Consider the following 18964-nt stretch of genomic DNA (forward strand, 5'->3'; position numbering starts at 1 on the left):
CTTCTTTAGTGGAAAAAAGACGTTGCAATCTGTCTTTAATGCAGCCAGATGTATTTCATTATGCACAACATTCCAGGCTGTATATTTTCAGCAGATGTCTAGATGAGTTACCTAGATTTTATGTTTAAAGCCTGAACATGAAAAAGGTAGAGTGCACACTATTTATTAATGTATAACCTGAGATGTTGTACATAGCCTACTGTATTGTTTAATGTTATCTGAAGATCAAGGCTGCAAATAAAGGTTTGTGCAAAAGAAGATGTGTAACTGGTTCAAATTCAGAATGGCATGTCTACCCAAATGTTGACTAATAAAAAACAACCTGAATGTGATGTAATGGTATTTGAAATTTGTCCATTATTTGTTAACACCTGGCTGATATTTTTCATCCCTCTGCCGACCTAAGAATGTTACATTACTAAAATATGAAATGGCTTGGAAATGCTGCCTGGATGAATGTATATCGAATAATGTTATAACTAGCTATTCAAGCATTTGCCTCATCTCGGAGTTTTAAAATGAAGTATAAAATACAGCAGTCTAATATACTACCAAATCAATAAGTCTAGTTTAAAAAACTCTTGTAACTAGTTTAAAATGACTTTTAAGTCTATTCTCTTTTAACCACAAAAGCTTAAACACAGCAGGGGGTTGGTAACCGCCTTTAAGGTCAATATTCTCTGCTTATCAGAAAAATTTTAATAATATGACAAAATAAAGAAACGGAGCATCAATCAATTGAACTATCATCACATGTTTTTACACACTTACATTGTTTCCTTTTACTGTTATCATGTGACACAATACAGGTAGCCTTGAATGAGTGATGTCAAGTGACATGGTGAAATTAGCATCCTTTTACATCAAGATTACATAAACATTGGCTTATAAGAGACTTCCTATGTCAGTCAAATCATAAAAATTGCTCCACCTGGTGGTAGTTTAGCTTGTTTATGAAGAGACTTTATGTAAATCTTGTTTAATGGCAGTGATATGAGATGACCTATACAATGTTATATTCATGTATGTTTTAATCAGTGAACGCGCACAGATAGTGTCATGGAACAGCTGGTGTTGACATAACAAAACATTGTTATGATCTTAGCTATGGCCTGAAATGAACACAAAACACTTTTCATGTATAATTGCTATATATTTTTTAAATACTTCAAATAATAATATCCAACTAACTTAAACGGATGATGACCTCATGCTGTTTTGTTAAAAAACTTATACAATTATTTTAATCCAGATAATTGAGTGAATTAACATTAGAGTGCTAGACAATAACGTTTTTCAGAGTTATATTAGAAGAGTTTGGTTCCAAAATAAGAAAATTCCGTTTTTTATTATGTTATCGTGTTTTGATGGTGTTAGTAAGCTGTATTTGTTGAGTTAGCCCATTATGGCTCACAAAGCTCACGCTTTGACCCCCAGCCTGACAAGCGGGTCTGTATACAGCGCCACCGTGGCAGCAGGATCAGATGGCTGCTTGTCGGAACTGGATTACTTATCCCTGTTGCAAGTCTTGTCTATGGTGTATTGTGTACATGTTTTTCTCCTCACCTTCCCCATGTTATGCTTTATCTTCTTCTAAAAATACATTTCGTTGCACTGTACTTGTATGTGTGTAATGACAATAAATTGAATCCAATCCAATCCAATCCAAAACAAACCAACAGCAGTTTGTTTGATATTAATTGGAATGCAGAATAAAAAGCATGATTTTTGTGGGACATTTTTTTACGGAGTTATCTCATTTTGGAACCAAACTCTTTATTTTGTCATTTCAATGCCTGGTTAGGAGCAGGGATGAGTCACTGCTCAATGCTCTATGTGTGCATAGGAGAATAATGACAGCCGCACTTCCAGTTTTTAATCCTGCGCACAAATATAAGAGATCTCTGAACATGACAGAAATCTGCAACATGTTATTGAACAATATACAATATATGTTTTCGTTTTTCCCACAGCGGCGCTTGCATTCAATACATTAAATGACAACTGTAGGCTACAAATATACACACTTTACACACCCCACAAAATAACATTTTCCGAGTGGGGTCGTGCAACTAAATGTTTTCACATCTACATGCCCTAAATGCACATGTTAGCGCCTGCGTAATCAAACTACCTTGCCCTACTTCTGTTGAAAGCGCCTATATACCTGAGCGCGCGCGTCGCCCCCTCCCACCGCGAGCTCCCGTTGCAGTAGGAGGGTCCATGTGCACACAATGACGTCTCTACGCAAGTCTGCCCGAGTCCTCGGCTGTTTTAATAGTCTCCTGTCGGGCTCCTTCAAAAATCACCGATGTAGTAGCAACGTGCATGTAAACAAAAGTGTAGATACGACCTTTGTCGACTGTTGTACGCATGCAGTAGGCTGTCGTGTTGGATCTCGCGTAACGTGCGCAGCAGCGCACCGTGGGTTCAGCTGTCACAACTGAAACTAGATGTAAGCTGTCGCAACACTGGGAATACTTGTAAAAAAAGAACTTAACGACACTGTTTAGTGTCATTCTTCGCCTTTTGCTTTTTTGGATTACTATTGGCCAGCGGTAGAGATAACTGTCAAAATCGGATGTCGTAATTACGGTAAGATGTCTTGATATTAAATCCTGTTTAAGGAAAACTATCGCAACGAGTTACGGTATAACATTGTGAGCGGCCTTGCATGCGTATTGAAGTTCGTTAATCGTGTAATCCTGTGAATTAAACACCAGAAGAGAAGCGATGTTTAACTTGACCGGACACCTTGGTACGGTCCACTTTAAAGTGAAATGGACGGCAAACGGACCGCCGATAAAACAGCATGCAACTACCATTAGACAGAATAACAGTATTGCCGTTTATAATTTGTATTAACACCCTTTGCAACTATCTGTATCGAATTTGTTTTCTGACATAAACCGGACAACCCATTGTAGCCCTAATAAGGATTTACATTGCATACGCGAAATGCATAGACTTAAACATGCACGGCTTTCTGTTTGGTTTGCTCGTGTAGACGATGTTACATACACTTATATAAGAATTCATATTTTAACACTGTCCCCGCTGTTTCGTCTCTGTAACTTCTACACGGAATAGCAGCTTGCTTTTCGTGTTGTCAACATCCTTGTTATTTAGTGTTAGAACTGTGCGCATCCCGGTCCGGCGATTTGAAAGAAATTGAAGTTTATTCTGACAGATGGGCACAGTTAGTAACAGTGATGTCCAGCCTGTCAGAGGTGGCGTTCACCCTCGCCTTCTGGCTCTTGTTGTTTATCCGTGTGAAAATTCATGCGAACAATTCGAACAAATCATACTTGTTTCGACCTGACGTCATCCGACGATTAAAGGGCAATTATATTCACCCGGAGTATATGAGACAGAAACAACTGCGTCACAGTCGTCGTTGTGTGATGCAGGGAGGTCACTGTGCAATGCAGCATATAACATCACGCACGCATCACAACTAACTCGTAAAGTTGACTTGAAGTTTAAAAGGCGATGCACGGAGCGAAGTTCGTAAATTGTTTATTTAAAGGAACGTTGCGGCGATGTTGTGACCACAGAGCTAATAAATTAAAGAATGACAGGGCGACCGGACCAATCCGTGAGTTGCGTGATAATCTCATGGCGACTGTGTGTCTGATTCTGTCCAATGGGTGCACACAGAAGTGCGGTATACTTGGAAAAGATTCAAATAAAACGAATGTACGAAACGATAACGTAAAGCCGTGTTGTCATTTTGACTTTTCAATGTGCAGTGCATTACAAACGATATATGAGAAGCTTGTAATGTTAATAGCATACGCTGGTGCAAATCGTTTGCTTGCACTGTAAACGCGATAATAGGAAGTGAACTTTTAAACCAACACAGCACTGCGCGACTCCGTATGGCTCAGAGTCACACAGGAGGACCACGTCTAGTTCCTCCCATGAAACAGCGCGCTCGTATGTTTTTGCTTTCTCTCGAGGCAGAGCCTTTTGCGGCTGTCAACAAGGAATGAAAGGCATACGTTTGTTAAAATAACATTTCAAACGCGAAATTGCTCAAGAAGTTAAATGCTGAAAGTTAAGAGTGAATAGTGTGGACATTTTGTGTTGTTTGTGGGTGTTAAAACACCTGCACATCCTTCTTTAGGTTTCTTAGGTTTGAAAAACCTGGCAGAAGTTTAGTTTAAATAAGGTTCATGTTTGTTTCTGTCTGTTGTTTTAACCATAATGTTTTTGATAGAATGTTATGTGATCCTGTCGGTGTTATTCCTGCTGTCATTGAGAAACAGGGCAGCATACACTATATAACGCTTGACAGCACGTGTGAGTGCCTTTTTCTCATTTCACATGTGATAAGAGCATTTACAGTAAGCAAAGTTTAAACCTCAATAACCCCATACATAGTTAACCATCTAATTCCACTTAAAAACCTTAAAAACAATGGATTATTTAATTTAAAGTATTCCTTCATTGACTTTTGAAAACAAAGTTGACAAATGCACCGCACATGCGTCATATGATGTGACCGAACGACAAAAAGTTAGATAACAAACTGTTTATATATCTTTACTTTATATTATTTAAACCTACATTATAATAGCAGAAGAGAGATTTATCGTGTCCACATAGGACATATGTGTCATTTATTTGTCAACTCCCCATATGCAGATGTAACAGATTTTACAAATAGGATGATAATTATTAAAACGTTGCTATGCTAACTCTAAGGTTACTGCTTGTTTATTGGCCCATTAGGTTTATCAAATGACACAGGTATGGAGACTAAAAGATACCAAAGTTACTGCGAAGGGGCAAATACGGAAAACAAATGGGCGCAGATGCCAAACAACATGGATTATTGCTGTTCTGCAGAAGAGACTTTGACAAACAGTGATGCGCTAAGGAATATTGTTAATTCAAGCAGTGCCCCCAACATGCCATCTGTCTGCAAGACAACAATGCTTAGACTTAACCAGAATCCACCTTCGGCTTGTTCCACCTTCAACAACTCCTACCACAACCGCAAGTCAGAAACAGACTCTAAGGAGCTCTCCAAAACTGTTGCTGAGTCTATGGGCTTATACATGAATGCTGTCAGGGAGGCAGACTTTGGCTTTGGCCAACAAGGGACTGCAGGAGGGCAGGGTAGCCCAGGAAAACTGTATCCTCCTTGTGGGACAGCAATTGAAGAAGGCCAGCCTAAAACGACTGGGAGTCCAAAGATGAAAGTTCCTCCGGCCTCATTCCCATCTGGGCTCCAACCACCCAATGGTGGCCCCCAGGAGAGTGTTGTAGGCTCCGCCTCAGTGCCCTCTGTGTTGGCCACCGCTCTCTCCTGCAGGCCTGAGGGATCTGGCCTCATGTCAAGTCCTACCAGAAACAACATGGTGTCATCCACTACAAGCCCCACCTATTTTGAATCCGATTGCCCATCGCTGGCTTCTGCTGGCTCCAACTTGCCTCAAGGTCATCACACCCGATCCAACACCGGTAGCCCTCTGAAGTCCAGCCTGGTTGGGTCACCTCCACTGGCTAGTCCTCTCAGTGTAATGAAGTCTCCGGTTTCCAGTCCTCACAGTATAGGCAGCGTGAGGTCTCCGCTTTCCTGCAATACCAACGTGAGATCATCTATCTCAAGCCCCACAGGAAATGGAGGCAATGTTGTTAACATTGGACCATCCATCTCCAGTCCACCCACTTTTGGCGCCATGGCCATGTCCAGTCCCAGGAACTCATCCAGGGGTTTCTCTGCTTCACCCCCTCCAAGTGGACTGGGCCTGGTGCAGAATGACACAAACAGCCCTGAAGGCAGAGAGCATGACTTTAAGGGATTTGAGTTCCCAAAAGTGGAAAATGTGGATGGCGAAATATTTAACATAGGCCTAGATGCTATGGGAGTGGCAAAGTATATAAAAAATGAACCCTGCACTGATTACAGGAGTATGTGCCTAGGTGGCAGTAAGAGCATCGTGCCACACTCTCCTTTCTTAAATCAGATTAAGACAGAGCCGAACAGAGAGGTGACTTGTTCGAACCCACAGTTTGGTGAGCCTCAGCACTCCCTGGGCTGCTTTCCTTCTGCAGAGACCACATATTTGTCTTTGAGGGATAATATTGATGAATACAGTCTCTCTGGGATCTTGGGACCTCCCGTTTCTTCTCTGAATGGCAACTATGAACCTGGTGTGTTTCCTAACAATGGCCTGCCCAAAGGGATTAAACAGGAAACCAATGATGGCAGCTATTACCAAGAGAATAACAATGTGCCCACGTCGGCTATTGTTGGCGTTAATTCAGGTGGACATTCATTTCATTACCAGATCGGAGCTCAAGGAACAATGTCGTTTTCACGCCACAATTTGAGAGACCAGACAAACCCCTTGTTGAATCTAATTTCACCAGTTACTGGATTAATGGAGACGTGGAAAACTCGCACTGGCTTGTCACAGGGGCCTCTCTCTGCTAGGGTGGAGGGATATCCAGTCCTGGGCTGCCTTACAGAAAACATGGAAAGGTAAGGCACATGCAGGGATTTTTTATTCGTTTTTGCCAATGTTCAGGGCAATACTTATGGAAATTTTTGTCAAAGCTTGACAAGTGTACTTTAATAATTCAAGATTTCATTCATCAAAAAAATTTAATAATATACAAATATATTGTTTAAGTATTTATTGTATTATGTATAATCTGTCTGTCTCTGAATTACATCACAGAATGTAACAAAGCACATAAACACCAATCAAATCAAACCATTCAGCAAACAGCAAGAATTGATAAAAATCTACTGAATTTGTCTGGGAGCTTCCCATCAAAATAATTAAATGACAAACTAATAGCTTAAAATTTATTGGAAGCATCCTTCTTCAACCCCAGTGGAATAGACTTTTGTGGTGCAATAAATGTAGTCATGTGAAAACAGCACTACATAACAGGTTGGATGTTACTTAAAGCTCAACTTTAAGAAGGAAGCAAAGTGATGTTCTTATCATGCCTTTGTGTTTTAACAACATACAGTATAACCTATTACACTGTTATCAGAGAGCCTTGCAAGATCGTGCAATGAAAAACTGTCTTGTGTACAGCCATTATGTGGCAACGTTATGAATAATTAATGATGGGTCATGTGCCGTTCTCACAGAAACAATGATAAACAAGCTGTTTTTATGAAGAGCTCCTCAACAAACAATGGCAGAGAGAGAGAGAGGCTAAAGAATGTCCCTTAATCTCAACTAAGATACTGGTTATTCTTGCAGCCAGTGTTTCAATGCTTAAAGTCCCAGTGAAATAATTACAATTACTACTTTGGTTCTCCAGTTCAAATCTGAAAATGCACTTTCGCCCTCTAGTGACTATCACAAATGATGAAAGTTAGACGGCTTGGGCGGAGCTTTAGTTAACCCCTCCCCTTCAACTGTGAGTCTGCTCCCAGTTCAATTTCAAAACGGAACTGCTGTTTTTATACATCCAATCAAATAAGAGGGAAAAAACAAACCACGCTCACAATTTTAGTTCACTCATAAATGCGTCAGACTATGGTAAAAACGATCACAACTTCCTGTTCACGGGAACTTTAAGCTATAGAGTTCCGGCAGTCTCAGGACTTTTTCTGTTTACACCGCCATGCTGGCAGGCAAAAACAGCCGGGAGTGGATATGAAATGAATGAGCTTCAACGCAACAGAGTTCATAGACCTGTGCATAGCAAAACTTAATAGATTAAACATAACAGATCCCTATAATACCCGCGGGGTGCTGTTAACATGTATCAATAAAGAAACGGATAGCTTTCCAGACCTGCAGGATTCTAATATCTACAACTACCTCACCAACTTTTCATCGCCCTACTCCGGAGACTCTTTAAAAGCCTGGAGTGGCAAAAATTGATGTGAATTTTGTAATGAATATTAAACTTTGAAGTCTTTAACCTGCTTTGTCGTCATTTGAAGGGTAAGTCAACTGTGCTGTTAGCTTGCGTAATCGACCCTAGCTGTCTTTGTTTTTAGCCAGCATAGCTATATCACTGATCTTGCAGGTTAAACATTCCCAAAAAAAACAAAATGTCCCTCCATTGAAGCCATGGGTGGCGGTCAGACAAGATGGGGTTGTGATAGGAGCCCACTGCGATTGCACAGCTGGACTAATGTTAGGCGAGTGCTGCCCTTATGTGTCTTGTTTTGGATTTGGCCGCATAACGACAGAGAGGAAGAGATAACGTTAGCGGGTATCGTGTTGGTTAGCATGTTTTATTTCAAAATTATTAGTCCTTTGCTTTACCCCGCCCGTTCTGTCATCCTGGCGCACAGCAGCTGTACATCATGTTAAAAGAGTAAGATTTGTAAAGTCTACAAGACTGTTTGTAAACAGTCTGTTTTTAAATGATTGTTTAACCACTGTCAATACCAATGCTATCAGTTTGCCTGCCAAAATGGCAGAGTTCGGATTGCGTGATGTCAACCTCCGGAGCTTTTTTCTGTAGCTGCATCTATGATTGTTGCAAAGTGAAAAATGTTGTGATGTTTTGATCAGGCCTTAAAGTTGAAGTGAATTGCAAACATAATGATTTTTAGTATATAAAGTTTCGTAAGCAGAAAACACAGACAGTCCCGCCCTAAAGTCCCTTCATTGGCTCAGTGTTTCCGTATCTGGTCAAAAACATTTTCAGTTCCACGTGAAACAGCTAGTAATTCAGAAATGGCACCCCTCACCTTTAAGAAACGCTTGGAATGTAGCAGACTGGTAGACCAAATCGTTTGGTTGTATATATTTAAAAAAATTTAACAAGCTTGCAAAGTGCATGGAGCCCTAAACAGCTCTCTAAAGCATATCTGATCTGACAGGCAAAACTTTTATAAAGTTCAGATGTTTTCTGGGTTTACTGAGTGATACATTGAAGCCCCTTTTGGAATGTTTTCATTTGATGCTATTCTGGGACAAGGCAATTACAGCTAGCCGAGCTCTAGCAGTATAGCTAATGATTTTCACCCCATCCCAGATGTCCTCTGAAACAGTCAGCCAAGCACTCATTCAAAATAGCATGTCTTTTTTACCACACTAATGATATCAGCATATATATAATGTTAAGTTGGCTAATGAGGGAACTCAAATATGGCAGCTGTCTGTCGGTTTATCGCTATCTGCCAAGTGCACATTTGTAAATCTGTAGTAATAAGTGTAACTGTAAAACGCATATTTTCATGCCTGTTTACATAAAAGTGAAAATTCGCCCTGAACTGTACCAGCATCTATAATGGCGTGGTCCCTATTGACAGGCTAATACTGGGCTGAAATCAATTATTTACATTTATGATTTACACAGCCTACTGTTTTAGTACTATTTAATTGTTAATGCATGTGTACAGGTCCTTCGTCGATGGGAGGTTAATGGATGTTTGTATAAATGGATTTCCCCCAAATACTGTAGAATCAAAACAACATATTTAAAACAAACCTAAAAAGCAGGTAAAGAAATGGCCTACGATCAAGAGAAACACGTTTTGATTTAGCTGATCGGGTGAGCAAATACTGAATTCAGATGTTTTCTTTCCTCTCTGAATGGTTCCATGCTGTCATCGAGTTTAAATCAATATCCAACCTACCGTGAGCAAACCATGAGCGAGTGACATAGCGTCACCACAGGAGGTGGGGGGAGGTGCTGATCTGAGACCGTCCTTTTCCATTTCTAACACAAAGGTTAGGTGCTAGGTACTACGGGGTACGTGAAAGTAACAGTAATAAAGCGGTTTACTTTGAGGGCAACCCATGTAGTGAGAGTCACATCGCAGCCGACAGGATCAAAGTCACCCTCATCCTAATGAGATCCAGCTTAGCCAGAATGTCAAAGAAGATGACAGTCAGTGGTGGGATGGCTTATTGCCATGCCGGCCCCAGCTGGCCCTCAACATTTTGCTTAATGCCTAGTCAGTCAATACCTTTATGTGTTTCCTTCTCTTTCTTTCGCTGTGTTTCTTTCTGCAAATCTGTTTTATGCTACCTCCTGTAATAATAAGCCATTACGTTCTTCATACTGTGGGAGTTCTGTGGTACACAGATCTTTGATATCTACATTAACGGTAGCCAGTATTGAGTCAAATAATGAATCACAGAGAGGAAGAGAGAGAGAAAAAAAGAGAAGAAGAAAAGTGAGGTTGGTGGAGAGAGAGTATGGTGCTTTCATGCTGGGCATGGCAGTGGAAGGGAAATCTCCTCGCCATTGTATTTTTCTCTTTCCTAGCTGTTTTGGTAACCAGTAGAATGCTGTTCATTAGAATAGGCTGTTGACTGAAAGAATTATCTGTGTTGTTCTTGTTTAAGGATGATGAGAAAAATTTACAGTGAGTGTTAACTGAGTGGAAGGGAAATCCCCTGCAACCAAAATGATGCAAGTCAGTGATTCAGCGTAGAACAGTACGGTCGGTCGTAGACTCGTAGCGCTATGAACTTTTCTATGTATTATCTTTTAATGTTTGACTGTGTATTGTGTCAGTTGAGCTGGTGCTTAAATAAATTATTTCATAATCATCAATGCAATCTGGCATATTGCTTTACTGTAACATATCATTTAATTTGTGAATTGATTTGTTTTTAAGTTTCGAAATTTCAAAACATGCTTTTGTCTTGGGATTCTCAACCTATCTTGTTCCAAAAAAGAGAAAAATTGAATCTTGATTTTCACTGCAAACAGACAATACCAGTAGTTTTAATATTTACATCTATTTAGATTTATTTCCAGAAGAACAACAGTTTGAAGTGCAGCTTTACAGAAAATTTTAGCAATATGACTATTATTTTATACAGATTGCTCAATTAACATATTTTTTATATATTCAAATGACAGAAAAAGACAGCAAATTTACAAGAAAAATTATATTACAGTATTTCTACCCCAGTTACTGGAAAATTTTACAATGCCGGTTTCTTTTGTACCCTTCATTTATTTTGCATTAGAAGAACATGAACTTTTAATGTATATTTTATACATTCAAATATAAATATAATATAAAGGATACTTTTAAGTAGCATTATAAAAAATGATTTTTGTTGTTTAGTTTCATTTTTAGATATATATTGTTTCATACAGCTGAATTCCACGTGGCTTACCTATGTGTGCACTGATGGTTAGTTTAAAATCTAGTGTGGTCTGAGCCAGAGGAGTTGCATGTTTAGGAGACAGATGTACAGGAGGAAGAGAGATCTTTGCACTGGAGTGGGTCCAACTCTCAATAACCCCATTCAAAATGTCCCTCCAGCAGATGAAAGGCCATCTCCCTGTGAGACCACTAATGAGCTCTTAATTGTATGTTCTTCTACAAAATGAATGGCCAGTGTAGATTTGATAAATTCGGACGTGGCTGGATACTAATATTCCAATTAAAACCCAACCTCACAAAATATGCCCCTGGGCACGATGTCCTGCGGACAAGGGCAACACCTCTGCTCATTTGTGACGGGAAGTGGAAAGGGAAAGAAATGGGAAGTGAGGAGAATCAGAAAAGAGGCATCACTGCATCCTGCAGTGTAACCTCCCTGAGAGAAAAATGTTGGAGACTATTTTTGTGCGGATTGCTTTGATAGAAATAAATGGCTATGGAGATAATGATAACATTTAATTTTTTTATGTATTTAAGATATTTTCTTTAAATCAGTCATCATTTTAAAGGGATTTTGCTAAATATATGGCACAGGGTTAAGCCTAGGCCTAATTTCTACAAAACATGAGAAATAATCCAAAAACTGTACATCAACCTGCTAAAGCAAAAAACACAGAAAGTATTCAGACCTCTCTGTTCTTTAGTAAGTATACTGTAGGTTATTGATGTTTGGGAATAATTATTTATTATAATCAGTTATATTTCCAATTAAATATGAACTGGAATGTTTTATTCGTTTCATAATATTGCATACCCGAAAAACGTTTTTTAATACTGAATGCCTTTGGCCTAGCACTTCTAATGAGAGAATAAGTAGGATTTTCAGTTGTAAAATGTAGAGGTTTTCTGTAGATATAGCGCCCTATCATGTCTTGACAAAAATCATATTTTTTGGCTAAAGAATTTAAACTACAACCCATAGCCTTTAATTCCAGATTATGATTGTACTTACATATACCCAATTTTGTGTCAATATGACAAAGCCTTTCCAGGATACAGAATCATGTCAATTTTGGCGAGTACACGGTCGAATTTGGTCAATTTAAACTAGTAAACAATACGATTACAAGGCATGACACAAGGATTTACAAAATTACATTTTAGCCCTTACGTTCCCACAGTGATGAACCAAAATGCAGAGGTGCACATTATAGCACCACTTCAAAAGGTTATTTGATGCCATAGAAGAACCTTTTGGTTCCATTAAGAACCTTTAACATATGAACATTTTTCAGATTATAAAAAAGAGCTTCTTTAAAGAGCCTTTGACTGAATGGTTCTTTGTGTAACCAAAAATGGTTTCAAGCACCTTTATTTTTAAGAGTGCAGTGTCCAACGTATGTGTGCCAATGCACCTGAATAATGGGTGGGATTTCTAACCATCCTACCACTTACAGCCCCCGATGGCCTGACATTTTTTAGGGCAGTCAAATAAACTAATTCTTACAAATATATTAGGTTTCCAGCTCTTCATGCTTTGACCCCTGTATGTGGGGATGGAAACATTTGGTGTCTTCAATCTGTGCATGGTAGTGGAAAGGAAATCTGGCTTTGTGATAACCATCTGAAAAACTTTCATTAAACTAGACTCTTGACTGAAAGAATCCTCTTTGTTGTCGTTTTAAGTTGATGAGAAAGATTGACAGTGTGAACAGAGTGGAAGGGAAATCCCCTGTAACCAAAATTATGCAAGTGATGCAGCGTAGCACAGGGCGGCTGGTTGTAGCGCTATGAAATTGTCAGTGAACTTTAGATTATTTTTCTTTCCTATAGGTGTGCATTGTGTCCGTTGAGTTGGTTTTAAAACCTATTTGCTATTCTTGCTCTAGCGCAGTGTTTGGAATCAGTTTGTTAGTATGGGCGTCAATTATATTTCCAATGAAATGTATGCATTTAAAATATTACATACAACAAAACAGTAGGTTAATAATGGATGGCTTTTGGCCTGTCACTTTTCTATTTCTCAATACGGTAAGCGTGTTATGATAATGTTTGTCTTCTAAATACATAAATGGATTTCACTCTGTATTTTTGATTCTATCAGACATATAGTGGTGCTCGTAAAACAAGTGTTTAATCCATCTCTCTGAGCGTCTGGACCATATTAAAAGTGCGGTTGTATTGTACTCTCTTGTATTTGGTGTCCTCATTTGAACTTCTCCCTGAAACAGCGTTTGTTGACACCGGGCCAAATTTCTGCAAGGTAACTTTGGCATATCTACCCTGAACTACACCAGTACCAATCCTTTATGTAGATTAACATCTCTATTATACACTTACCACGTGTCTAGCCATGCTAAAAAAATAATTCAACAGTAAATATCACGTCAACAAGACGTAAATCATCTGGATCTATCTGTCTGCCTGTCAGTTTGACCATCTTCAAAGTGTATATACTATACTGTATACTGTATGTATGCAAGGGGAGACAGACCATGTAACCTAAATGACTTCCGAGGGCCGTAATTTGTTATGCGCATGCATGTTCCGAGACTGTAATTTATCTCAATGTGATCTGGCTTATGAATTCATGCACATGGCTGTTCCTCATAGGGATTCAGTACTGTAGGTACTGAAAGAGAACACTCAGACTTCACAAACACAGTCCAAAGCTTTAATTTGAATGCGTTCTTTGATTCATTTGAATCAAAAGCTCTGAATAGGAAGGTCAGGTGATCTTTAATACCTCTCATGGAGTCGCACTTCTGCCGCTTTGTGCTGTTAGACGGAGCAAACAAAAGAGTAACTTGATCATTCACATCAAACTGTGGGCTGTTTAAGCATTATTGCCTAAAGCTTCAGCACCTTTCATGTTTTCAAGTTTGTTTGTAGATGCATTGACACATTTATTAGGTATTGATAAAACTGAATAGAGATGGAAAAACAAAGGCACACACATCACCTTGAAGTGGGTGCTTCACAAAACAAATGTTATATAAAGTCACGCCAAAGTAGACATTCACATACGGGTTGACCGTATATATATATTTTTGTCTAGAACTGGAAAACAAGAAAAACAAATTCCGCTTGAATTGTCGGCCGAGCGCGTCAAACTCAATTAAAGCCAAAGTTTAGCATGCTTGATAAATCTTTAAAAACGGTCACCAATGTGGCATCAGATGTGACCTAGAAACTCACATCTCCCCCCTCCTCTAAACTCATTTATGAGAAACAAACACAAGGTCCTTGATAGGTCTTCGGTTGCAGCCTTAAAACAATAAAAAGCCTTTTTTTGCTTAAGTGCGCTAGATCCACAAATCAACATTGCATGACCTGAAGACAGCCAATGACAAACAGGACAAGCAGGTAAAAAGAGACGGGCAGGTGTCAGATAGCACTTTATAGAAACGATACTATATCAAGATTACAGGATTCAAAGGAGAAACCCTCAGCAGGAAGTTCAGCGGCATCGGTTACAGGAAAGGAAAATAATGGTATAACAAAAATTCTCAAAGGTGTTAATCACAGTCTGGAATAATTTGTCAAAAAAGTCCGGAAATGATGCAACGGCGTGGCGAATACATCCAGCCACGGTTTCGCTGTAAGCTTTACATGCTCAATATCTCAGTCGGGGACTTGTGTCTATGGCAAACATTTGGAACACAACCACCTGTTTTTGAACCTCGTACTCATGAGTGTATTCACAGCCCATGGATGTGTTGTGTTGATTTTGCGTACCTATTACACAGCTTTGAGGCTGCCCGGGGCTGACTGTGCCAAACCCTCACATTTTACTGCACTGAGCAGCCGAGTTAACATTCTGTTTACTGCCTGCCTTTGTTTCTACTGTCATCAGTAGTTGGTCGACAGACACTTTCTCTTGCTTTGTGAGATTTGTATTTGTCTTATCAGAGAGGGAGTTTTAGACTAATTTGTGTGACTTTAACATTTTGCAGTTTTAGAAATGTGTCAGTGGAGAAAGGAAAACACTCACTGTGAAAAAAACATTATTTTCTGATTTTTGATGTGTAATGCAAAATAAATTGTCCTTACGAAATGTTACTGTTTTATTAACAGATTTTTTTATGTATTTTTGAATAACGGTTAAAATCGTCAAATTACAGAAAAAAGACTGCAATTTTATAGGGAATTTTTATTCATTTTTGTGGTAGCGTCCCAACTGCTGTAAAATGTTTGTTTTTTACAGGTTGTTTTTAAATTATATTTTGTAAATACAGTCAAAAACCAGCAAATTACAGAAGAAGACTGCACATTTATAAGGAAAACCGATAAAGTCATGTAATTTTACAGTGGGTTTTATTTTTTATTTTACGGACTATTTCTGGCGCCCCAGCTGTCAGAAATTGAGCTTTTTTAACCGATTTTAGTCAAGCAATACTTTTCTGTGAGAAAAAACCTTGTGACTAAAATGGGATATTCTCCAAAATCCTTTTTTTATTCTTTTAAATAATTTGTAATTTTTTGTAATTTGTAGTTAAACATTTAGTTTAATCTTCTTGTCATCAAAGATGGAGATTTTCACACTTTTGCCTGGATTATAGTTTATTGTTTTTAATCATTGCACATACTGCATTACATCATTGAAACTCTTATAAATGGATTATTATAATACATTTGCAGCCCCCAAAATATTTGAGAAAGTCTGGTGAGACACTCAGTTTGTTACTAGTATTTTTAAAAAGCACTTTCTTGCACCAGAAAGGTCTGGGTCATACATTTACGATTGTGGTGGTAAATTGGAAGGGTTTTACAACACACTGCAGTAATGACCCAGATTTTCTCATTTACTCAATGGAGCAACAGCAAGGCCAGTAGGGTAATTGTTGGGTCGTATCCCCACCAACGTTCCTCAGCCTACTTTAAACTGGACGGTCGAGAACAAAAAGTGCTGCTTTCACTGGAATTCACAGTGACCGGCCTCCCCATTAACCCACTTTATTGATGTCACAAGTCGGCTGAAAAGTCTTACTGTCCTGCACATGCTTTAAAGCTGTGCTTGGCAAAGAACTCTAAAGTTATTTTTGACATGTTTTACATGCCTCAAGTGCTTCCTCCATTCTGATGTCTCAAACGCATGTGCCAGGTTTTGGGAATGTTTATCAAGATGATTTATGGGCACTGATGCTATTCTTCAGGTTTGTTTACTAGAACACATCGAGTGCTGGATCCTGTCCCAAATATAGGGGTCTTTTAACTTTAGGCCAAAGGCCATTATGTATAGATTGAACCTTTGTTTTATCAGTGTGTTGTCTTTTAAAGTTCCAGTGTATGAAATGTAGTGGCATCTAGTGGTGAGGTTATGAGTTGCAACCAACGGCTCACTCAGACCTTCCCATTCGAAGCACTACGTTTGGCTGACACAGGCATAAGATGTTGTCACATTTGCGCTTCTTTCCTGAAGGAGATAACGTATTTATGAAGCAATTTGTCTGTTTAGGGCTACTGTACAAACAACATGGTGAATCCCATGTGAGGGGACCCAGGGTGTATGTAGATAGAAATAACTCATTCTAAGGTAATAAAAACACAACGCTATTTAAAGTCTTTATACACCTCTTAAGACATAGCTATGTATATTATAGTGCATTTCTGTTAATAGATCCTCCAAAATCTATAGACCTTTAAGTCTGGTAACATACATACAGTATTTTTAAGGACTGCTTAAATTGCAAAGCCTTCGGTTTAATCAATAGTGATGATCAATTTATAAATGTATAATTAAGAATGTCTAAAAAATACATTTATAATAAAAATAATAAAAATATATATAATGTTTTTAATTGTATTACTACATTGCAATGATGACATGTTTTGGTGTAAATGGTGAGATGGTATTCAACGTTTTTCCCACTTGGCCAGGGTACCACAATGTATCCCTGTCTAATGCCCAACAAAACTGTGCATAACACAGATAAACAAAACCTTTGCGGATCTTTCCAGGAAAAGTTCAAAAAGAAAGTTATTTTGTGCCAGTGTCATAACTCTGTTAACTCCATCAAACTGTATTTCATATTGATGACAGAACGTTTTTATTGAAGCAGAGTAGTATTGAATCTCATTCAGCTTTTTGGCACATTTCCATATTTCTGAACTGCTGTGACTCACAGTTGCAGGTTAATTCTCACACCGACACTCAGTCGTGCAATATTTCATGTTAGTTCATCAAATAATGCAGTCTTTGTCTCTGCAAATCTCAGCAGATAAAAACAGTTTCTTCTTGTTTTCTCTGCAGTGCTATAATGTTTATTAGATTTTTCACGGTGGTCATATTAGACATGCACAAATGCAATTGTGTCATCCTCAATGGGACACCAAGCTGCATTTAATTTTTGGAAACTGGGCACCAAGATTAAAAAGTATTGTGTAAATTACACTTTTTATCTATTTGAGATGGAACAGTTTAGGTCACAGGATTTAGCACGATGTGAATCATTTTAAAGAGGAAACACATGGTATTTTTTTTAAATGTAATTGAATAATAAATAATGAAAATACACAACAACAGATCTGTTTATCGATTTCAGGTTTTAGTCAATAAAGTCTGAAGTACAAAACCAAGAGGGTTTAGAAGTTAAACGATAATTGTGCTTTATCAGAAACCCTTACGCCTTTCATACACAAATCTATGACAAACTTAAGCTTTTTGCATTAGTGTTTGTTTTATTCTCTTTATTGGGTTGGGAGAAAAAATGTATTCTCAATAAATAAATTCACATCTTTGGAACCAATAAGGCTGAAGTCAACTGCAAGAGCGATGCAGCACCCGGACCTTTAACGCGCAAACACAAAGCAGAGCATATAGGAGCAGTAGAGAAAAAGAAAACCAAATACGTAGGACAAACAAAGTACATTTTTAGGATGGTCTTTCTCTGCATCTCAAGTGAGTTAGCAGCAGGGAGAAACAGGGCATTCAGTTTACTAAGGTTATACCGCAGCTGACTTGTCAGTTAGTGCAAAATAGAGTTTCCCAAAACCTGTCACTTTTTAGACTTAACATGAACATACTTCTGTAAATATGCACAGTTTGTTAGCCAGACGGGACTAATACACTAATATTGATCAAATAACCGCTCTTTCAATTTATGTGTATGATGATTTTGTCATACGATGTTGCAATGCGTGGAAGTCACTGTCCGTTTAACATACAGCACTAAAAAGTCGTGTTTAATTATCTAATTATCTACTTGTTTTAATGTATAACAGGAGAATACGTCAATTAGAATGGCCTTTCTGGCCACTCAGTTGTATTAAAGCAGCACTACGTAGGATTGACCTCTTTGTCGCCATCTCAGTTTGTAATTGCTACTGCAGGTGATGTGTGGAGGTATTTTCTTTACGCGAGTTGTGATTCGGCACTGCTCAACTGCGCGGATGAGTCTGATGTTTTGAGTCGTGGCCTTTGACAGTGCACCGGTGGGAATCTTCACTGTACATCAGTTGAAGACACCAAATAAGGATCTCCGGGAAAGACGACCCGACAGGGCAAATTACAAACCATTATTACAAGCTTTCCGCGGTGAATCCCGCAAGGGTAGTGACACAGTTTTAAACACCGTTATTTGATGTACTTGCTCAATAATTGGTTTTAGCTCATTTTTACTCAAAATAAATAATGGACTGCCACTTACAATGTGTGACAGTTCTGAGAGCAGTACTTAAATATGCTAATTAGTACATCAAGAATTGATTCTGAATCGAATCGTGAGGGACCAAACGATTCCCACCCCTACTCTATGTATGCTGTACATTTATACTCGTGTATTTCATTTTCTTCAAAAAGGTTATTTTTTACCCTGCATTGGAAGGACACAGTTAATTCAGTCCAGCATTGTCTCAGTTTTCACAGTTTAAAGCAGTAGTTCACCCCAAAATAAA

General features: G+C 38.6%; 1 protein-coding gene across 1 annotated transcript in view; it reads left to right on the plus strand.

The window, feature by feature from the left end:
* The first annotated feature begins 2192 nt into the window (after nucleotides 1–2192).
* nr3c2 (nuclear receptor subfamily 3, group C, member 2) overlaps nucleotides 2193–18964 on the plus strand; it is a 69535-nt gene continuing 52763 nt past the window's right edge. Inside the window, exons 1-2 of the mRNA XM_079463150.1 lie at nucleotides 2193–2595; nucleotides 4738–6496. Coding sequence (XP_079319276.1) covers nucleotides 4758–6496 — 1739 coding nt within the window. The 5' untranslated portion in view covers nucleotides 2193–2595; nucleotides 4738–4757. The remainder of the gene's footprint in view (nucleotides 2596–4737; nucleotides 6497–18964) is intronic.

The sequence above is a fragment of the Barbatula barbatula genome (assembly GCF_947034865.1).
Source record: "Barbatula barbatula genome assembly, chromosome: 8".
Taxonomy (NCBI): domain Eukaryota; kingdom Metazoa; phylum Chordata; class Actinopteri; order Cypriniformes; family Nemacheilidae; genus Barbatula; species Barbatula barbatula.